The sequence below is a fragment of the Thamnophis sirtalis genome, unplaced genomic scaffold (assembly GCF_051295495.1).
Source record: "Thamnophis sirtalis isolate CommonGarterSnake01/CBP01778 unplaced genomic scaffold, rThaSir2_p1.2 scaffold_6, whole genome shotgun sequence".
Classification (NCBI taxonomy): Eukaryota; Metazoa; Chordata; class Lepidosauria; order Squamata; family Natricidae; genus Thamnophis; species Thamnophis sirtalis.
The window spans coordinates 48,021,757-48,040,676 of NW_028261386.1; the positions used below are offsets into that span (position 1 = coordinate 48,021,757).

The following is an 18,920-nucleotide window of genomic DNA, read 5'->3' on the forward strand; positions in this document are numbered from 1 at the left end:
TTTTGATGCAATTTTACATTCTTATATAATTTTTTTCTACTATAGAGCATTTTAGTTTTAAACTTTACAAGTATACATACAAATTTTGGATGTGATTTTGAGCTGAGAGCTGCTTTTAAAAATTCAGAGAGAAGCATAACATGAAGGAAGTTATATTCTAATCTGTATATTGGTTTAGGTTGAAAATCCCAAATGATTAATAATACAGGAAGTATAAAATTTTAGAAATGAAATGCACTAGGCACCAAAAATGTAATCAACCATGGTTTGTCCCTTGTGATGAGGTAATTAAGGGATAAGAACTATTAAGTAATCTTCCACTTGTCAAAATGTTTACAATTTCATATCCATCAAAATGAAATGATAGTCCACAATCTTTAATACAAAAAATGAAACTTCTACTAAGATTATAGACCAATAACTTGCTAATGGCAGCAACTGTAGAGATGTTCCTTCTCCCCAAAATAAAAAGTGATGTTTAAGATCTTACTATTAGTTGTACTTTACGTCATATACCTTGTTTTTGGTGACTTACCAACCAGCTCTAAGCCTTTATTTTCCTTATTTGCTCCTGTATATTTGTTTTCAGATAGAATTTTAATATAGTACAAAGTATAAAAATAGCCAGTACTACCAACAATTAATTTAGAGAACCTAAGCATATTGCACAGAACATAAAGTTGACCTTTACTGTCTGCAGCTTTTGAAATGAAGTGGGATGTGGAAGACATCATAGGCTTAATGTGGCACATCGCTGTCTGCAGAAACTTGGGTGGGACTGTGCCTGCCCGCCCATTGCACCCGATGATTGAATCTGCTGTCACCAGCATCCAGATAATAATGAACATTGAGCTTAACGACCGTTATTATGATTATCATAATTGATGTGCGAGTGTAGTGTGTGGGATCATTACAGTTAAACTGTATGATATGTATGATAGAGGAACATGGCGTGATTATGGATAATTTTATTTTTACACACTGATTGGGATAAAATATGTTTTTAACAGCCCATCTTATAATAATCTTGGGGAAAAAATATGTGTGCGTACATGTGATCCAGGTTTGCTGCAAAATAGCCATTTTAAAAAAATCCACATTACTAATATTGGTAATTAATTATATAATTAATGACAAAAGCAATCCCTCTTCAGAATGCAGGTTATATTAATCATCTACAATGATAAAAATGTAACAATAGTTTAATTTAATCAAGTTTCAATGTGACATATGATTTGCAAAAAGTTACCAAAGAATAGGTTCTGAAATATCTTTTTGCATACAGTGAAATAGGTTCTAGATTTGGTCGTAGATTCAATACGTAAAAGTTATGGCATTCTAACTTTTTAAAATGCACTTCTCTTTATACAGCATGATCTTCTCTTTTTCTCTCCATCTTTAATCCTGGTGATTGAGAGAATCTCACTGATGACAAAGGATGTGGCAAAGCAAATAATAACTGCACAGCTCAGTCAGGTGGGGGGGTGGGGAGGAAATTGCTGTCTCCAAAACAAGACCACAGTCCGTTTGTACTACCATAATTAGATTCAGGTTTCCTAATCAGAAAGCTAAATACACACAAATATACAAGCCCCAACAGCATTTTAGAAGGTTACTAATGGATCAAAAAAATAATAATTTGGAAGGTAGAATATAAAGTGGTGATTACAAGGATCTGAGCCATTCAGTGAAATTTGCATGAAAAAAGTAATTGTCAGCATTTTCTAACATTTGAAAAGGGTTTGTCAGCAACCATTTGAATATTTTATAAAACTTGATTTTCAGTTCTGTAATTTCTCAGCAACAACATTCCGTGCTCCTATAGTACTGTGGATTTCAAAGAATAAGCAGATTCTAAAGAGAAATTATATGGTACTTATTATACCATCTAATCAGCAATCCAATGTGATTTGTCTATTGTATGATAAATGTCTTGTGTTGCCTACCTTTAATAATAAAGCTAGCTAATATAAAATAAAATCAGCATTCTGATAAGTTAGCATACAAAAAGATCTCAGCTTTCCAAATGATTCTTCTTAACTGAGATGATTGAATTAAAAAAAATTGATAACTAGTTAAAAATTCTACTAATATCTTGGCAAACAGCCAAACCCATTTTGGAGCCCTCATGGAGCATTTTGTGTAAAGTTTTGCTTATGTCTTTGCAAAGTTATCTAGATTTGTTCTATGGGTATCCTGGGTTGTCTCAATGGATGCTAAATCCTGCTACACAGTTGAGGCCAGAAGAGAAGAAAACCCATAGCAATATGAAAACTCAAAATGCTAAAAATTTTGCTATGCAAAGTGACATCCCTTTTTTTGTCACAGTAGAATATAAAATTCATCTCTACTTTTACTAATATAAATACTTTCATATTTCACTTTCATTTTGCTATTTGCCTAGCCAGCACATGGGAGCTTATCAGAGTTAAAGCTCTCTTTACATTTTTGACAATGATTGGTCAGCTACTGTTTTCTTTCCCAAGAATTCTAGTTATATAAACGAACATCAGAAACATCTCACTTCATTTTACAGGAACTTCTCAACCCTTCATTTAGCAACTATTTAAAGTTACAACACTGAAAAAAATGTCCTCACATGATCCTCCCAGAATTCTGACAGTCATGCAATCAAAATTTGGGCACTTGGCAACTGACATATATTTACAACAGTTGCAGTGTCTGAGGGTCATATGAGTACCATATGCGATCTTCCCAATCGACTTTCAATAAGCAAAGTCAACAGGGTAAGTCAGATTTGCTTAACAGTGTGATAGGAAAGATTATAAAGTCAGTTGCAATTCACTAAACAACCACCTTGCTTAGCAAAAGAAATTATGGTCCCAATTGTTGTAGATTGAAGATTACCTGTATCATTGTATTCATGCAGATAATGAAGTGGTTCTATTAGGATCACGATCTTTCCATAGTCCATCTCTCCATATTGTATCCCAAAAGGAGAACCAGAGATACTTATAGATGAACTGGTAGATGGTTGACCACTAACTTTGCAGTTCCTTGTTCTTAAGGCTTGTGTCACCTGCTATGTCTATTATTATTTTTGTCACCCTACCTGATGAAGGACTCTGGAAAACTTGAAAACTAGCATACAGTGCTTATTTAGGATATTTTATTTGGTCCTTGTAAGACCAAAGAGTAGTGCTCAGCTATGAATCTGGACTATTTTTCTCTTTCTATTTTTGATGAAGTAGTTTGGTTCTAGTCTTATTTTCTATTCCAAAACAAAGACAGTAATAGCCCCAAACCCCAATTAGATAATAATGTTCAATTGATGCATCCTAAGAGTTCGACAAATGATCTGTTAAACATGCACATAATATTTCTGTCAAGATTTTCTAACTTTCACCTAATGCAAATGAGCTAAGAAATCAGACCATTCACTGTTTGCACCTGTGCTGATGGAGTTCTGCTTATGGAGCAAGGGTTATACTAACAAAGTTATTTACTTTTCCCTCTTTTCTACTTTTTCTACTTTTCTTTCTAAGAATACTGTATTGTTCATTACATCTTTTGTCATTTTACTCAGAGCAGGTCACTTATGATGACGTTTTCAAAAAGTTTCCTAAAGAAAGTTATGATGATAATGAGGTTGACTCTATGTGGGTGTAAATTAACAATGTCCTTTAATTTATACCTGCTCTATGTTCTGCTGATACAGTCTAGTTAGTGATAGCACTTAGGTCCTTGGAAAGGAGAGAACAAGTCAATCAAACAATACAAAACCATGCATATTAAAACCGACTTGGTGCCCTGATGTGAAGCTGCTTGACTGAGCAGTGCAGTGTCAACCATGTCTTTCTTCTAATGCTAAAAGTAATGTACAGAGACAGAGTGACACTCCAAGTACAGCCTCCCATCAGCTGTAATTAATCTTTCAGTTAACAGAAGGACTAGAAAGCCTTTCATCAGCCACTTCTGAAGTCGAAGAGACCCTGCTTTTTGATGTTTGTATTCTGAGTAAAATTGTCCCCACCAGTTCTAACAAATTGAAACACCAGGCTAATTATGGCAACTAATGAAGTGTGGGGAATGGTCGCAGCTTGTCTTGAAACTGTTCCTTCAGCTCAGATTAGAGTTTCATCAATCACTTTTTTAAACTGATCTAGAATTGCTTCTGCCAGGTGCTTGGCACTTTTAAAGCTGTTTCTGTAATTGGTTTTTCCCCAAAGCTTAGGCTGTTTTTTGAAATATTATCTTTTTTAGGATAAAATACTCAAACGTATGTGTGTAGGTCAGCATGGGTGCATGTTATATATATTACTTCCATCAGCTGATCACTTGGTAGAAAACTAATAAAAATAACCCTTGATATACTGCTTTTAATCCACCTCACAATAGCAATAGAACATATTCACATATATGCACATGAATGGTTATTTTTGGGCTTCAGTGCATTCTGGCATAACCACATGAGACACAAGGCAAAGGAGAGATAGCCTAAGTATAAGCAGACGTTTTAGATTAAATGAGTGGTTGGGATTACATTCTAGTATATATCATTCAGAAAAATCAAGTGTAGCTTTGTTTTGTTTTGTTTTTAACTTCTGTAGGAAGTAATTCTCAGAAATGGTTATATGCAATTCAGAATGACATTTCCACTTCATTTTTTTCACAGGATCAAGTTACTTACCAACTAAAATTTGAACAAATGCTATATGTTAAAATATAAATATAGCTTTCATTTAAAAATGAAATGTTAATTTGTTACATTTGTATTGTTGTATAAATTACAAATTGTAATTGTAATTACAAATTATAATTTGTAGTACATTACAAGCATTTATAGGCTTAAAAATTAACATTCTGTTTCAGAAAGGTTTACATTTTCTAGAAGTGCTGATGTTTAAAATCTGAAAAATGAATGCAATTAAAGGCAATTATGGGTTTTATTCTCTGCATTGATTTCATTTTTACAGTTAAATGACACTTATAGATAGCTTTCCATTTTCTTCAAGTAGATCTAAAAATCTGGAGCAATAAAATTAATAACGATCAGTAATTTAGAAATTCACACCTTATCACATTTCATGAGGAGGCATATTTCAAAGTAACTGTAAGTGTGTTCTTAACAGTGGTGAGACTTTTGATAAAATAGGAATCCAGTGCCAACAAAGTTATATGAAAGATTCTGTTTTCAAAAGTCCAGAGGTTCCCAAAGAAAAACTCCAGCTGATAAGTTATGCCAAAAATAAAGAAGCCATGTTGACATCTTATCAAGAAGGATATGATGTCAACATGTGAGACACACACAAGGAATGGAATGGACAAGACATTCCAAATACTGCCCAGCATTGAATCCCATAAAATGCCTAATTCCACAGTTTCTTTAAGGAAGAAAAAAGAGAGAGAATATATATATTTTGTGAGTCTAAAGCAGGGGTCGTCAACTTCCAGGACATGGCCTGTTCAGATCTGGGCCGGGGAAGTGGCAGGTGGGAGAGTGTGTGCATGAGTGCTAAGTTCTATTTGTGCGAGTGGTGGAAACATCAGTAGAAACACAAGCTCACTGCTTGTGCAAATGGAGCTGTGTACATGTTTGCACAGAACCAGTCCCTCTCCCCCACCAAACTGCAAGGACGGAAAGTTTGCAGAATGCTGATCTAAAGATGCCCCTTGCTTGTTTTTCTTTCCACACAATAATAAGAGATAACCTGGAGATTAAAGACAACAAAATACTGAACAAAGAAATGTATACTTGTGATCAGGAATATCTGATGAATTCACAGACAGCTTGCCTGTTTTATGAAATAAACCATTAGAAGATTTGTTTCAGGATTGCATGACATCTTTTCTTTTGAAAAGTATTTCAAACCAATGCTTCAGACTGTGAACTACCTTGTATAAACAATGGGATTTTTTCACTTCTATCTATTATTAAGACCTACAAAGATTTAGTGAGGGAGAGGGAAATCAAGTTATTATTTAAAAAGCCTCTAATATATGAGGAGATTTAATTGCTAATAAATAATAATTATTTTATTTTTCCCATTTCTGAATTGGTCCCAAAAGCAAACTAGATCCAGTGCCGTTTGTGGCGCAGAGATGTTACATGTGTACTTCTTTGGTACAGTACAGCTCATGTGTGGCTGCATTCTGCATCAGCTGAAGCTTCCGGATACTTTTCAAGTGTAGACCCATGTCAAGCACATTGCAATAGTCCAAACAGGAGGTGACCAGAGCAATAAGTGATGAAATAGAGAGCATCCCTATCCAGGAAACGGCATAACTGGTGGACAACACAGAGTTGAGCAAATCCCCCCTAGCCATGGCTGCCACCTGCTCTTCAGGAAGGAGCTGAGTGTCCAAGAGGACCCCCAGATTACACACTGTCTGATGCAACCCATCTAAGACCCCCCCCCCCAAAAGATAAACTCCACAACCATTCCATGTTACCAAGTTCAACTGAAATATCTTGTTTTCCCTCCCAGCCCCCACAGCATCCAGGCATTGCAAAATAATGTTCACAGCATCAATCACTTCACTTGGGATGGAGATATATAACTGGGTATCATCAGGTTACTGGTGATAGATGAGCTCACCAGTGACATGTGGATATTAAAAAGGAGTGGATAGTGTGCACCCCATAAAGCAGGGGCTGTGAACTGGACCATTTTGGACCATCTTCGGAGAAAGCAGGTGAACCAGCAGAAAACAATGCTGAATAGTGTGTGTGTATTTGGGGGTAGATGGGGAAAGAGAGAGCCTCACTCATACCACGTCAATTTTATCTTTTTATTATCTCAAGGGATAGAAAGAAAATGTAAGAATAAATTTTTGGAGATTACTATTTCTTTTCTGTGCTACACATAATCTTTTAACATATCTTATGTATAAACAGTAATAATAGGGATAATCCCCGTTTCATGTCAACTTACTGTTTTAACAAGAGTACCTATTAAACAGTGGCAAATGTTACATTTGATAAATACCATTTATTTAAACATGTAGGGAAAATTAGCTGTTATCCCCTATTTAGAAAAAAATAATTTTGTAAATTATCATGTAAGACTTAGACCGTTTCAGTTACAACAGTCAATAAGTTTAAAATGCCAGTCCAACAATTTCATCTGTACTTTTGTTTTTTAGCTTTGATTCAGTAAAGTTCAAGGGTATCCAAGTATGAAATAGCTTGTGAGGAAATTCACATCACTGTCTTAATTTAATTTAGTTGTAATGAAGAGTGCATTCGTTCCAAAAATAGAATATTATCTCTGGAAATTTGGGTTGAAATATAGATATTAAGCATATTTAGGAAGTGCCAGGACAAAATAATAGCCCACAGTATTATATATACTGTATATAAAGGAAAAATAAAGTTATTATTTTGCAATTTATGGGTACTTCTTTATTGAAATATATATCTTACTCACCCTTACAAATCCAGAAATACAATAAATGTATAAACATATATGATGCCATATTATAATACCTCAGCTAAACACAATTCAGTCGGACTAAAATTAACCTTTCTTTTTTTGTAGTCTTTCATGTTTTTTTTACTATTTTTAATTTTTTTCCTTAGCCAATAAACTATAGTTTAATGAATTATGAAGTGTAAATTAGACCACATGACTTTAGTGTAGCAGAATTCAATTTCCTAAGAGGCTTAACATTTACGTAGAGGGGTAAAACAGCTGTTTCTAATATTGCAGATGTGAAGGCGCACTTGAAAATAGGCAATTAAATTCCAAGAAAGCTCAGGATCAAAATAGGAATCATGACCCTATTTATAAGTGGCTAGGAAATAATTGTATTACTACTTTGTTTTTCTCCACAGTATGGAAGAGCACAAGTACTTTTTGAATAGCAAAAAATGTAAATTATGTCAAATAAAATCGGCTTAATTATTGCAGTCCCAAAGGTGCTTTTTCAAGAGGCAACTGGACTGTCTTGTTTTTCTTTGAAGACGTTTTGCTTCTCATCCAAGAAGCTTCAATTCATTTTTCACAAAGTCAAACCCATAACTCCTTTTATTTAATTTGAATCATTCTTTCAATTATAAGTATGTAAACCAATGCCAGATACATCCTTCTTATTCTAACTTCTCTTTGAGTTTGAGCTTCACCAAAATTAAAAATATATTATTTGATTATAAGTCTACCAGTTTGACTTCGTCGCCATTTCCTTTCTTTAAAAAGCTTCCTGGGGTGACACACACACCCCCGAGAGACATCTTCATAAAGAATGTTTTTTTGTTATCTTGATGCTTATACTCACAAAGTCAGCTAGAATATGTAAGGAATTTTTTTCTTAGACAAAGAGATTTTGCCAACAACAGCAACGTTTTTTCATGGTACCTCTGTATAAATTCTTGAACCTAGTGAAAATATATAAGGATTGTCATAAAAATATCTAATTTCAACAGAATTTAGCTACAAAGATGATACATGGAGAAGAGTTTAAATTATATAACTCTTAATTTTTTGAAAAAAAAATAAAAAAGTAAGAAACAACAGAAAAATAATAGTCAATAGATAATAGAAGACAAAATAAAGAAAAATAGCAGATAACTATAGCGCACACACACACACACACACACACACACAAATACCAATTCACCATCTTTCACAAGCAGGTGTAAACAAAACTTAAGTCCAACTCTTGCTCTGAAATTACAACATAGCATCTATTTGTAATAATTTATAAATATTACTAGCTGTGATTTCATATTTTTTTATGTTTCATGCGAAAAGTCCAAAAGTGTCATCCAATTGGTATTAAATTTAGTCAATGCCCTTTCTCTCATTAGAGCCATTGGTTTTGTCATCCCATCAGCTTTACAAACCATTAATAGGTATTGGATCCTTTCAAGGTTGAGTCTATAGTAGTCCTGCTGGCATTATAATATATAAGAAAAAATAAATGTCAACCCTTTTGTCTACATGTTTCCCAATGCCGCATTTATATATTATAGCCAATATCATGCAATCATTAACTTGTTCATTTTCTATTTCCGCCCTCAATGAAAATTTGTATATTTTAGAAATAAGTTGTTCATCATTAATGATGTATTCAAATGTATTAAATATACATTTGAACTCAATTTCAAATGTAATTTTATCATATGGGCAGCCATACATATTTTTATCAAGATTAAATCTTTCTGAGTAGGTGAAAGTATGTGTATGTGAAAAAAATAGACATCTATATCCTTCTGATACCAAATCTTCTCTTGATTTTATTTTAAATGCACCTTGGGTATATTTTAACAATTCACAAGAAGAGATTACGTTAGCTGCTCATATAATAAAGATTAAATTAAAAAACTGTTTAGTTATGATCTTATAATTCCATGACTGCTTTGAATCTTGCATGAGTTATTATGACTTTATGAAAAACTAGCAGCTCACTCGTTTCCTAATAACAGTTCTTTTACCATGCACTATTCTGTTTGCCTTCCAACTGAACTGAACTCCAATATCATCCTGAAATGTGTACACACACATACACACACACACTACACACACACACACACACTACACATATTTCTTGATTACTACAATATCAAAGGTGACTTCCTGCAAAAATAAAAATGAGGCATCATTTGATATTTAACCACTGACCATCAATTAAAATAGAAATAAAACACTGAGAGAAGTATGTATCTTCTAGTTTTTAGTAGGCTTGGTCAATATTTATGTTAAAATTAAATTCTGTTGCAAAAATTATACCAAAATTAATATATTTTTGTCTTTGAAAAATAAAAAATATTAATGTTTCTGAAGACTGTGAGAATAATTCCCTCATATTTGTAAATGTTCTCATACCCTCGTCAAGTATGAAGCAGAATACTAATCATATAACATAAGCATGCAGAAGAATACATTTTTTTTTGTGATGACTAGTTTTTCTATTTTAGAAATTAATAACAGGTTGATTAAAGCCTACTTATGAAATCATTAAATAAGTTGAAAATTGACTTCCATTTCTGTCAGTTAGTCTTGTTAAACTGGAGACATCATCTTTGTTGTTAGCTTTACTTTCATTTGGAGGAGATAATTAGCCAATGAGTTAGATGTGCTTTTAGAATCAGTCCACCAGCTCATTGAAAAATACCATTAAATCCTTATGTGGAAAACATTTCGTCTGAGATTGCAACTAAGGAAGGTACTCAGGCTTCAAATGAACTGTAGATAATACCATAAGAATGTGGAGGCTGATTGTAGATAGAAGATATGATGAAGTAACTGAGAAGGTGTACACTTCTTTCTCAGCAAACAAAAACTAAATAAAATCACCTTTTCATTTATGGATTATTGAATTTCTTAACAGTCCACAGAATGACCAGCATAAATTCCCTTCTTTGATTAGTTAAGAAATTTTATTTTCCTGAAAAGTTTTGTATGTATGTATGTATGTATGTGTATATATATTACACATACATACATACACACACATACACATACATACATACATACATACATACATACATACATACATACAGTAGTGTAGAATATTTACTACTAATAAAATAAGTTACATCAGAGAGGTTAAATTATAGCCTCTGGTAGTCCACCAGTTTTCTTCAGATGCTACAACAAACGTTTTTGAAATGTCCCTTTTTAAAAGTTTGTAAAACTCTAATGATAAGTCATTAATTTTTGAAAATGTTTATTCATAGCAAAATCTACAACTGATAAAACTTTTTGGAAAGATAATGCCTACCATTCTGGTTGATTATTTTAATCAGGTTATAAATAAGAATCAGATTCCTTTAGCCCTGAGAAGTAACTGCTGGTTGTGGTTAATATCCCACCTCATCTCTCTGTTTCTGAGCATTGCTACTTAAGGTGTCTAGATGTGCAAGTAGGGATTGAAAATTATAGTATAGGACCCTTTCATTAGCTGAAATATTTTAAATTTGTTTCACTGAGACCAGTATTGGTGTCAATGTACTTTGTGTGAAAAGTGCAATAGCAGCATTAGTATTTGACAGCCCTTGTTGAAATAAGTGAAATTAATGGAGCTCTTTTCATATACGACAAGGCCATGGTACCCCTTTCATGCTGCTTACAGACAGAGAAAAGTCAATACTTTTTTATTACTTGATGCTGACCTACATTCTGCACTACAAGGGCCAGGACCACTAATTGGTTTCAGTTTTGAGGAAAGTTTGCCCCAAAGAAACATTGGAGCAGATAAATCAATCTTTTTTAGGGTAGCTTAGTGGCTTTGAGCACTTTAAATGACATATGTGTTGTATTGACAAAAGGGCCTGTTATACTTATTTTGTTATGTCAAAAGCCCTAGTACTACATGGAAGTGTTAACCAGTATTAATTTGATTAACAGGAAGCCCCAATTTATTGGATTAATGTTTGATTTTAATAGTAGATTCCCACATTTTTTCCTTTATTTGTCTTCTCCTCCCACCCCTTTTGTTTTTCCTGTTAAATAGCACTGCATGGCCATTAAAAGTTTGTGAAGTATCTTGTAGCTTGCAGCTTCTCAGTTCAAAGCTCTTATTTTGCTATTACAGTCATTAGGATTTCAGGAAAGATTTGGATGAGAACCCCTAGAGTTAAATGGAGGGGGCCATATTTTTTGCCATTGATTTTGTAGCAGAACTTCCCACTGAGTCCTCGTAAAATATCTTTGCTATTAAGTGCTTTTTTTCCAAATAAAATGTAAGTACAATTGCCCTGGACAACATCTGAAAACAAAACATACCTTTTTTATTTACATTGAAACATATGATTGGTACCCAATGAAATAATCATTTCAGACCCTAATTTAGTTGTAGGTGTGAGAGTGAAAACTACAGAATTCATTTATAAATCTTAAATTGATAACTTTAGGATTTTGTTTGTGAACAAAGTGAGAAGAGATTTTTTTTTCTTCCAAAAGATAATTTTGAAACAAGTGATTTAGATCATTTGGACTAAGATGCCTTATCCTCTAATTCAATGCTATTTTGCTGGATAGCAAGAAACACAACAAAAAGCAAAGCTTCTTTCTTATAAACAGGGCTTTACTCTGCTGATATCAGGACAAAATCTATCTAGTATATATAACTTTGAAAAGCTGTTATTACATTGCAGACCTTAATTTAGTATATTTTTCCAAATATATGCAATAATAAGTAATTAAAATAATTAAAAATAGCTAGTTAAAGAACTATTGCTAGAAGCAACTCCTCAGTACAAGCTGTTTTCTGTCTTTCTTTTTCTTTAGTCTCTTAAAAATAAACAGCATTCACATTCTGAATTTACTTAAAAGTGTATATGCCACACTCCCATTTGTGGGTCTAAATGTCTTATAAATAAACATATGCAAATTATTAAATTGGTAATAAGGTAAAGGTAAACCATGAGAAGCTTTCAACCATTTATCTCCTAATATGATTCCTAGTTGAGAATCTCATTGGTTTCCATTCATAGTTCTAGATCCACTTTCCTAAATGATTAGCGGAAAATTAGAGTGGTTCAATTCAGGAATGTACCCTGAATGATATAAACAGTGTTGCTTGGTTGGGCAAGAAAATAATCAGGCATTTGGTATTGTTTGGCATTCCTATTGTAACAAGTGCTAACAAAATAAAAGAAAGTTACCTGGAGGAATGTAGACTTGGCCACAAGAATTAAAAGCACTGGGAATTCAAGATTTTTAAATAGCAGTTAGGTTAATTTATTTACTAAAATAATAACTGAGACCAATTCTTAGACCCTTTTATTTAATCCAAAGAATCAATTTTTCAGGGATGTATGGCTTTCTCCTCCCCAAACCCCAATTCCACTTATGCATTGTAATATATATGTTGAATTAACCCAATCAGTAAGGTTAACTTTATCAATCACATTAACTTGCTATGTTCTATTGCATGACTACCTTTGGGTTTTATTGTAAAACTGTAAAATGAAAGGATAATTTGCATAACAACCTCTCTTTAGGCTTCTCTGTTTACAATATAAATTCTGTCAATAAACCAAATACCCTGTGCTTCAATGTAATTGTATCCTGTTTCCCAGTTTAAACATATGCCTGATAAACTTTCATTTAGTGACACATCCAATATAGTTGTAATCTTTTCCATTTCAACATAATAGAAGATGCCATGCTATAATATACTGTTGAAAGTTCAGTGATTTTTCTGCCTCTTATCTAAATATTCCTCAATTTAGATTCTCCTGAATATTTCTTTATGTTGGTAAGCTTGTTCATGTAGCCATCTGTTTAACAGAGAGAAGAATGGAGATATCAGCAAATCAAGATTTTTGGTAACCAGTATTGTAGCTACATCACCATCCAGTGGACAATGATGGATTTCTTGGCTCTTTAGAGTTTTAGTTGTTTTATAGATTTGTTTCCCCATATGTACTGCTTTTAAAAGTGTTAAACTTTGAGGAGTATTAATGAGACTGAGAAACTGCTTATGTTCCCTGAAACTCATTTGCCCTGTTTAGGGATAATCTAGATTGGGACACATGAAGGTGCTTCTACGTTCACTGACTATATTGGTAGGCTGGGAGATTGGATTGCTTTAGCTGAATTGGAGAAATACTCTCCAATACACTTGGCTAATGTCATTTGTTGCCTTTGAATAATGTACATAAGCTGATTAACTCATATGACAGCCAATTGTCCATTCATTAAAAGGTCACTGGGTCTATTGGTCTACTCTAGTCAGTATGACTATATTAGACTATATTCCCTTGAAAAATAATAGGATCAGAAAATGAATATGCTTTCTTACAAAAATTAATTGGGATTTTAGCATTTGAGTTTGGATTATCAGCCATATACATACATACATACATACATACATACATACATACATACATACATACATACATACATACATATATATATATATATATATATATATATATATATATATACACACACACACACACACACACACATATATATTTATTAGATTTCTTTTACAACTCCCGGTATGCCCAAATATGGGAGGAAGATCACTACTTCCATTCTCTGTCCTTCGGCTCGTCACAAGAGACCATCCAGGCAGAAACCCAATATTTTTACTGTTGCCTTTTTGTTACATTTTGTTGTATTTGTGGTGATAAATAAATAAACGAAGACTAGTATAGATCTATTTCAAGCTATTTAGCTCTCATCAGCTAGCCATACCCTTACTGGGATTTGAACCTGGGCTATATTACATACTAGGCAGACTTCTTAGCCATTAGGCCACAGGCTCTTATCCATTATCAGCGAAGCCAGGGTGAAAGGTATCTATTAGATTTCTTTTACAACTCCCGGTATGCCCAAATATGGGAGGAAGATCACTACTTCCATTCTCTGTCCTTCGGCTCGTCACAAGAGACCATCCAGGCAGAAACCCAATATTTTTACTGTTGCTTCTTTGTTACATTTTGTTGTATTTGTGCTGATAAATAAATAAAGGGAGACTAGTATAGATCTATTTCAAGCTATTTAGCTCTCATCAGCTGGCCATACCCTTACTGGGATTTGAACCTGGGCTATATTACGGCGAGGTCTTACTTGCCATCTTCAGGCTGGTGTTTTCGGCTTCGTGCTTGTGCGAGTAAAGCATGGTTGGAGCTGCCGTGTCTCTATAAATCTTGATGTGTGTGTATGTAGAGTGCTGGCTTTGTTGCTGTAAGTGGATTGATTGGCTGTGTAGTTGCATCCTGATTGGTAGATGGAGTTGATGTTTGTAGATTGGTCGGCTGTTTTGTATCATCCTGTGTGGTTGAGCTGCTGGCTGTGTGTCTGTTGTTCTTTTGTGTTGTAATGATCTGGGTGATGGGTGGGGCTCGTTTGTTGATTAGGGCTGGTTTCCAGATGTCTGGTAGGCAGGAGGTATTGTCACATTTATTCATGTTGTGGCAGTGTTTTTCTATTTCGATGGCTTCCATAATTATTCTCTTGTTGAAGTGTTCAGTTTTGGTGATTAATTTGGTTCCTTCAAAATCAATTTCATGTCCTGTTACTTTAAGGTGCTGGAAAAGTGAGGAAGCTTTTTTCTTTTTTTCTGACTGCGTTCTTGTGTTCTGTGATGTGTGCATTTATTCTCCTATTAGTTTGTCCAATGTATGTGGCAGAGCAGATTTTGCATGGTATTTTGTAGACTCCTTGGTTTTCTAGCTGGATCTTGTCTTTGGGGTTTCTTAAGATGTTGGCTATTTTTTGGGCAGTGCTGAAGGCTGTCTTGATATTGTGCTTGTGGAGAATTTTGCTGATTTTATCCGTGGTGCCTTTGATGTAAGGGAGGAGGGCGATGCCGTTGTCCTGTTCTGTATCTCGGTTCTTTGTGGGGGGGTCTCCTTTTGGATTAGGTTGGTAATTGTTTTTCTTTGGAATCCGTTGGAGAGTAATACGTTTGTGAGAGTGTGTAATTCAGTTTTCAGGTGATCTTTGTCGGCTAGGCAGAGTTGATCTGTGCAGGGTGGTGATGGAATTATGCGTTTAAGTAGTGGTTGGTGTTTTTTTTTTCCCGGTAGATGGTATGTCCTAGGGAGCCATTGGGTTTTTTGTAGATTAGGACATCCAGAAAGGGAAGTTGGTTGTTTGCTTCTATTTCCATAGTGAATTGTATTTTGGGGTGTAGGCTGTTGAGATGTGTGAGGAAGTTGTCCAGTTTTTCTTTCCCATGGGGCCAAATCACAAAAGTGTCATCAACATCTCTAAGCCAGAGTTTGGATTTGTGTTCAGATTTATCTAAGGTGTTAGTTTCAAAATGTTCCATGTATAAGTTTGCGATGACGGGTGAGAGGGGTGATGCCATGGGTGCTCCTTCTATCTGTTTGTATATCCAGATTTGTCCATAATGGGCAAAAATACAGCAGCTACGACCACGCTTTACTCGCACAAGCACGAAGCTGAAAACACCAGCCTGAAGATGGCGAAACCTTGCCAAGACAATCTCAATCTTATACAGGAAAAGACCCGAATACAATAAGATCAGCATATATATTTATATGTGTAATATGGCCCTATGTCTTTACTTCATTACCCACCTAATATAGCTCTTTTTAAATATATAACTTGATTTTCAAAAACATAACATAAAAGTCAAGAACAAATTTGAAAAAGAAAAACAATCAAGAAAGAAAAAAGATAAAAATGCAAAAAAAGAGAAATTTTAAAAAATGGAAAAAGAATGACTTGTAACTTTCTTTAATATAGATAGGAATAAATAAATAAATAAATCAAACAGTTTAAGGTTAACAAAAAGCCTGTGATTAAGCCCCTTTCCTAAAAAAGAGACCATTCCTGTTTTTAAAATGACCCAGTAAAGAAGTAGTTCTGTAACTGTTTTATGACAGTCGTCTTTTAAAAAAAAAAAATACATTTCAGAAGTGATTTTAAACATAGGAATAAGCTATTTGCAAATTGCAATATCAGTGAGTCTTATCTAAGACAATTCATTTGAATTTGTGACTGGGGAATCCATCAAGTTTGCTTGGATGAACTAGCCTGCAAAATCTGGTTATTAATTTCAACATTTATTATATATTCTGAATAATTAGAAAAATAGGAAGGCAATCACATTTTAATATACTCTTACATTAGCATAATATCACACAGCCATGTAATATCACATAGCCAACTGTAAGAACTGATGGGGACTTGTCTTGCTATAGTCAGAGGCAACCCATGACCAGATCCACTAGTTTAAATATTCAGCTGTGACCATGTAGTGAAATAGCTTTTAAACAACAAGATAAACAGTACAGCTGCCAACATAAAGTAATCTTATGCTCAGGGACTGGAATGACACAGTAGACTTCCTCTTTGTCATTTTGACTTGGATTTGGAGCTGGGCGTGGGCTCAGTTCCAGCTCAAAAAGCCATTCACTTCAAAGGAACCTAAATTGTCCCAAGGAGCTAATTCTGGCAGTCAGTTGTTGTTATTGTCTGGCAAGTCATCCTAATAGCCAAAGCCGTCTGCTCTCTCAAATCAGAGCTTATTTCTAGGGTCAGAAATGGCAGTTCTTGCTTTAACCTGATGAGAGACGGAAGCAGAGATTTACTGAGAGTAAAATAATGACAGCTGGTTTTTTTTATTACATTCTCCTTGTGACTTCCAACAAGTTTATTGTGATTTGATGTTTCCCTTCCCCCTTGTTTACCCCAATAAAACCTAATTATCCAAATACAAACCAGTCCCCAGTTTTTAGCTTTCTTTGAATATAAACTGGTTTTTGGGGGGAGGGGGGAATCTGTTATAGTCCCCAGAATCTGGCAAAGCACATTTTCATTATAATGTTTGTATTTTCAAAGAGGTTCATCAGAAATATTTTTTGAAGCATCAGGGAAAGAGAGCTTTATCAGCTTCAGTAGCCTGTAGCAGTCACTTTACTCAATTCTTTTTCTTTTATCTTTTCACTTAGAAGTAAGTTAATAGAAGTGTAATGAATTAAATATTGTAAATATTTTTTATAATGTTTTACAGTTAATCCAATCAGAGGCTGGCAGGGAAGAAGGAAGAATTAGAAACATTTTCTACTTCTCTTATTTGTTTCTAAAATTCATTATTTTGGATTTTGCACAATGTTTACAACATTATGTTAAGGAAATAATTCTAAATGGAGTCTTCAGCATAGTGGTGATAATATCAAATCGCATCCTTCAAGATAGAGTCATTGAAGTCCCCAGTGATAATTACCTTTGGGTTTTCCTGTACCACATTAGAAACCATCTTCTCCAGCTTGAAGAATAAGACAATGAGTAACATTCCCAGAGGCTCACCTGCCCAAAACTAAACTCATTTGGAGCCCCAGGGTAGAAAGTCTGCTGATGTGCAAAACAAAGACATTATCTTTCATTTTTTCTTGTACATAATTGGAGAAAAAGATTGTTCTGTCCTGTCATACTCACAGACATGCCTGTCTTGCCAGATTACCTTTTATTATTATTATAAAATATTTGGACAACAATGAGTTATTTTTTATTGTACATAAATTAGACCTCTCAGTTATTGGGCATCAATTATTGTTTGCAGATCTATAAATACATTGCAATTATTTATGTGAAAAATGTCCTAACAGAATATCCATGATTAAGCTGAGTTTGTCGTAATGTTTTTGTGCACATAGAAGCACAGGGGAAAAAGTATTCAGTTCAAGGTGGAGGCTGATTTAAATTTTGACACATTTTCAATCTTTTCCCCCCCCCCTCTAGGATTTCTTAACGGTGTTGCCATCAATTCCTCTGTTTGGAAAGTTTGGTCAAGCCTATTCCAGAGCTGGGCAATTTGTTTAAACATTACTTCTCCAACCAATTTTGTAAGAAATTTTAAAAGCTAACCCTTTTAAGGCCAAAAATGATGCCTATGCTTACTCTACCACGCCGTCTTGTTGAAGATTTTTATACGGACATCATTAGTATAATCGAGTTGTGGATGTTTTGAATTGAAAGAAGGTTTCCATAGCAATTGGTCAACGGTTGTCATCATTTCTATGAAGAATATCCGAAAACAACTTCAGGAACGGGTCTCCATCTTCCCTTTCAACAATCAGAACTCCAAATAGTAATGACATCTAAAATAAATGCTATTTGACAACAATTTGAAGAATCAGGGGCATTTTCTTAATGTTTTTACAGTTATTTCAGAAATGTAGCCTGTTTCTTCCATTTGAGAATAAATAAACATAACATGAAATAAATGATGTGATGTTATCCATATGAAACTGTTAAAATATTAATATAGTGCACCCTTCCCTACATTAGTATCTTCATTTCCAGTAATATGTTGTGTGGGTATCCTGGAGTCTTGGCTCCAACACATTCAGAAGTATCGTGTTGGTGAAAGCAAATAGAGTGTAACACTTGCTGTCTAAAATTCAAGCCAAATATGGCTTTTCCCAGGACATGTTGCAGTTGCAGGGCATGGCTACTTGGTCCTGGGAGAAGACACCTCTGCTTTAAAGGTTGTTCACAATTTCTTTGTGAGCACCTCCTGCTCTC

At 34.2% G+C, this 18,920-nt stretch overlaps 1 protein-coding gene across 2 annotated transcripts in view; it reads left to right on the forward strand.

Moving 5' to 3' along the window:
- The window catches only part of SPATA17 (spermatogenesis associated 17), an 88,146-nt gene extending 69,527 nt beyond the window's left edge, over nucleotides 1–18,619 (forward strand). For both annotated transcript variants that reach the window (XM_014053490.2, XM_087717804.1), the window contains one exon: nucleotides 18,135–18,619. In XM_014053490.2, coding sequence (XP_013908965.1) covers nucleotides 18,135–18,215 — 81 coding nt within the window. In that variant the 3' untranslated portion in view covers nucleotides 18,216–18,619. The remainder of the gene's footprint in view (nucleotides 1–18,134) is intronic.
- Nucleotides 18,620–18,920: the final 301 nt, after the last annotated feature.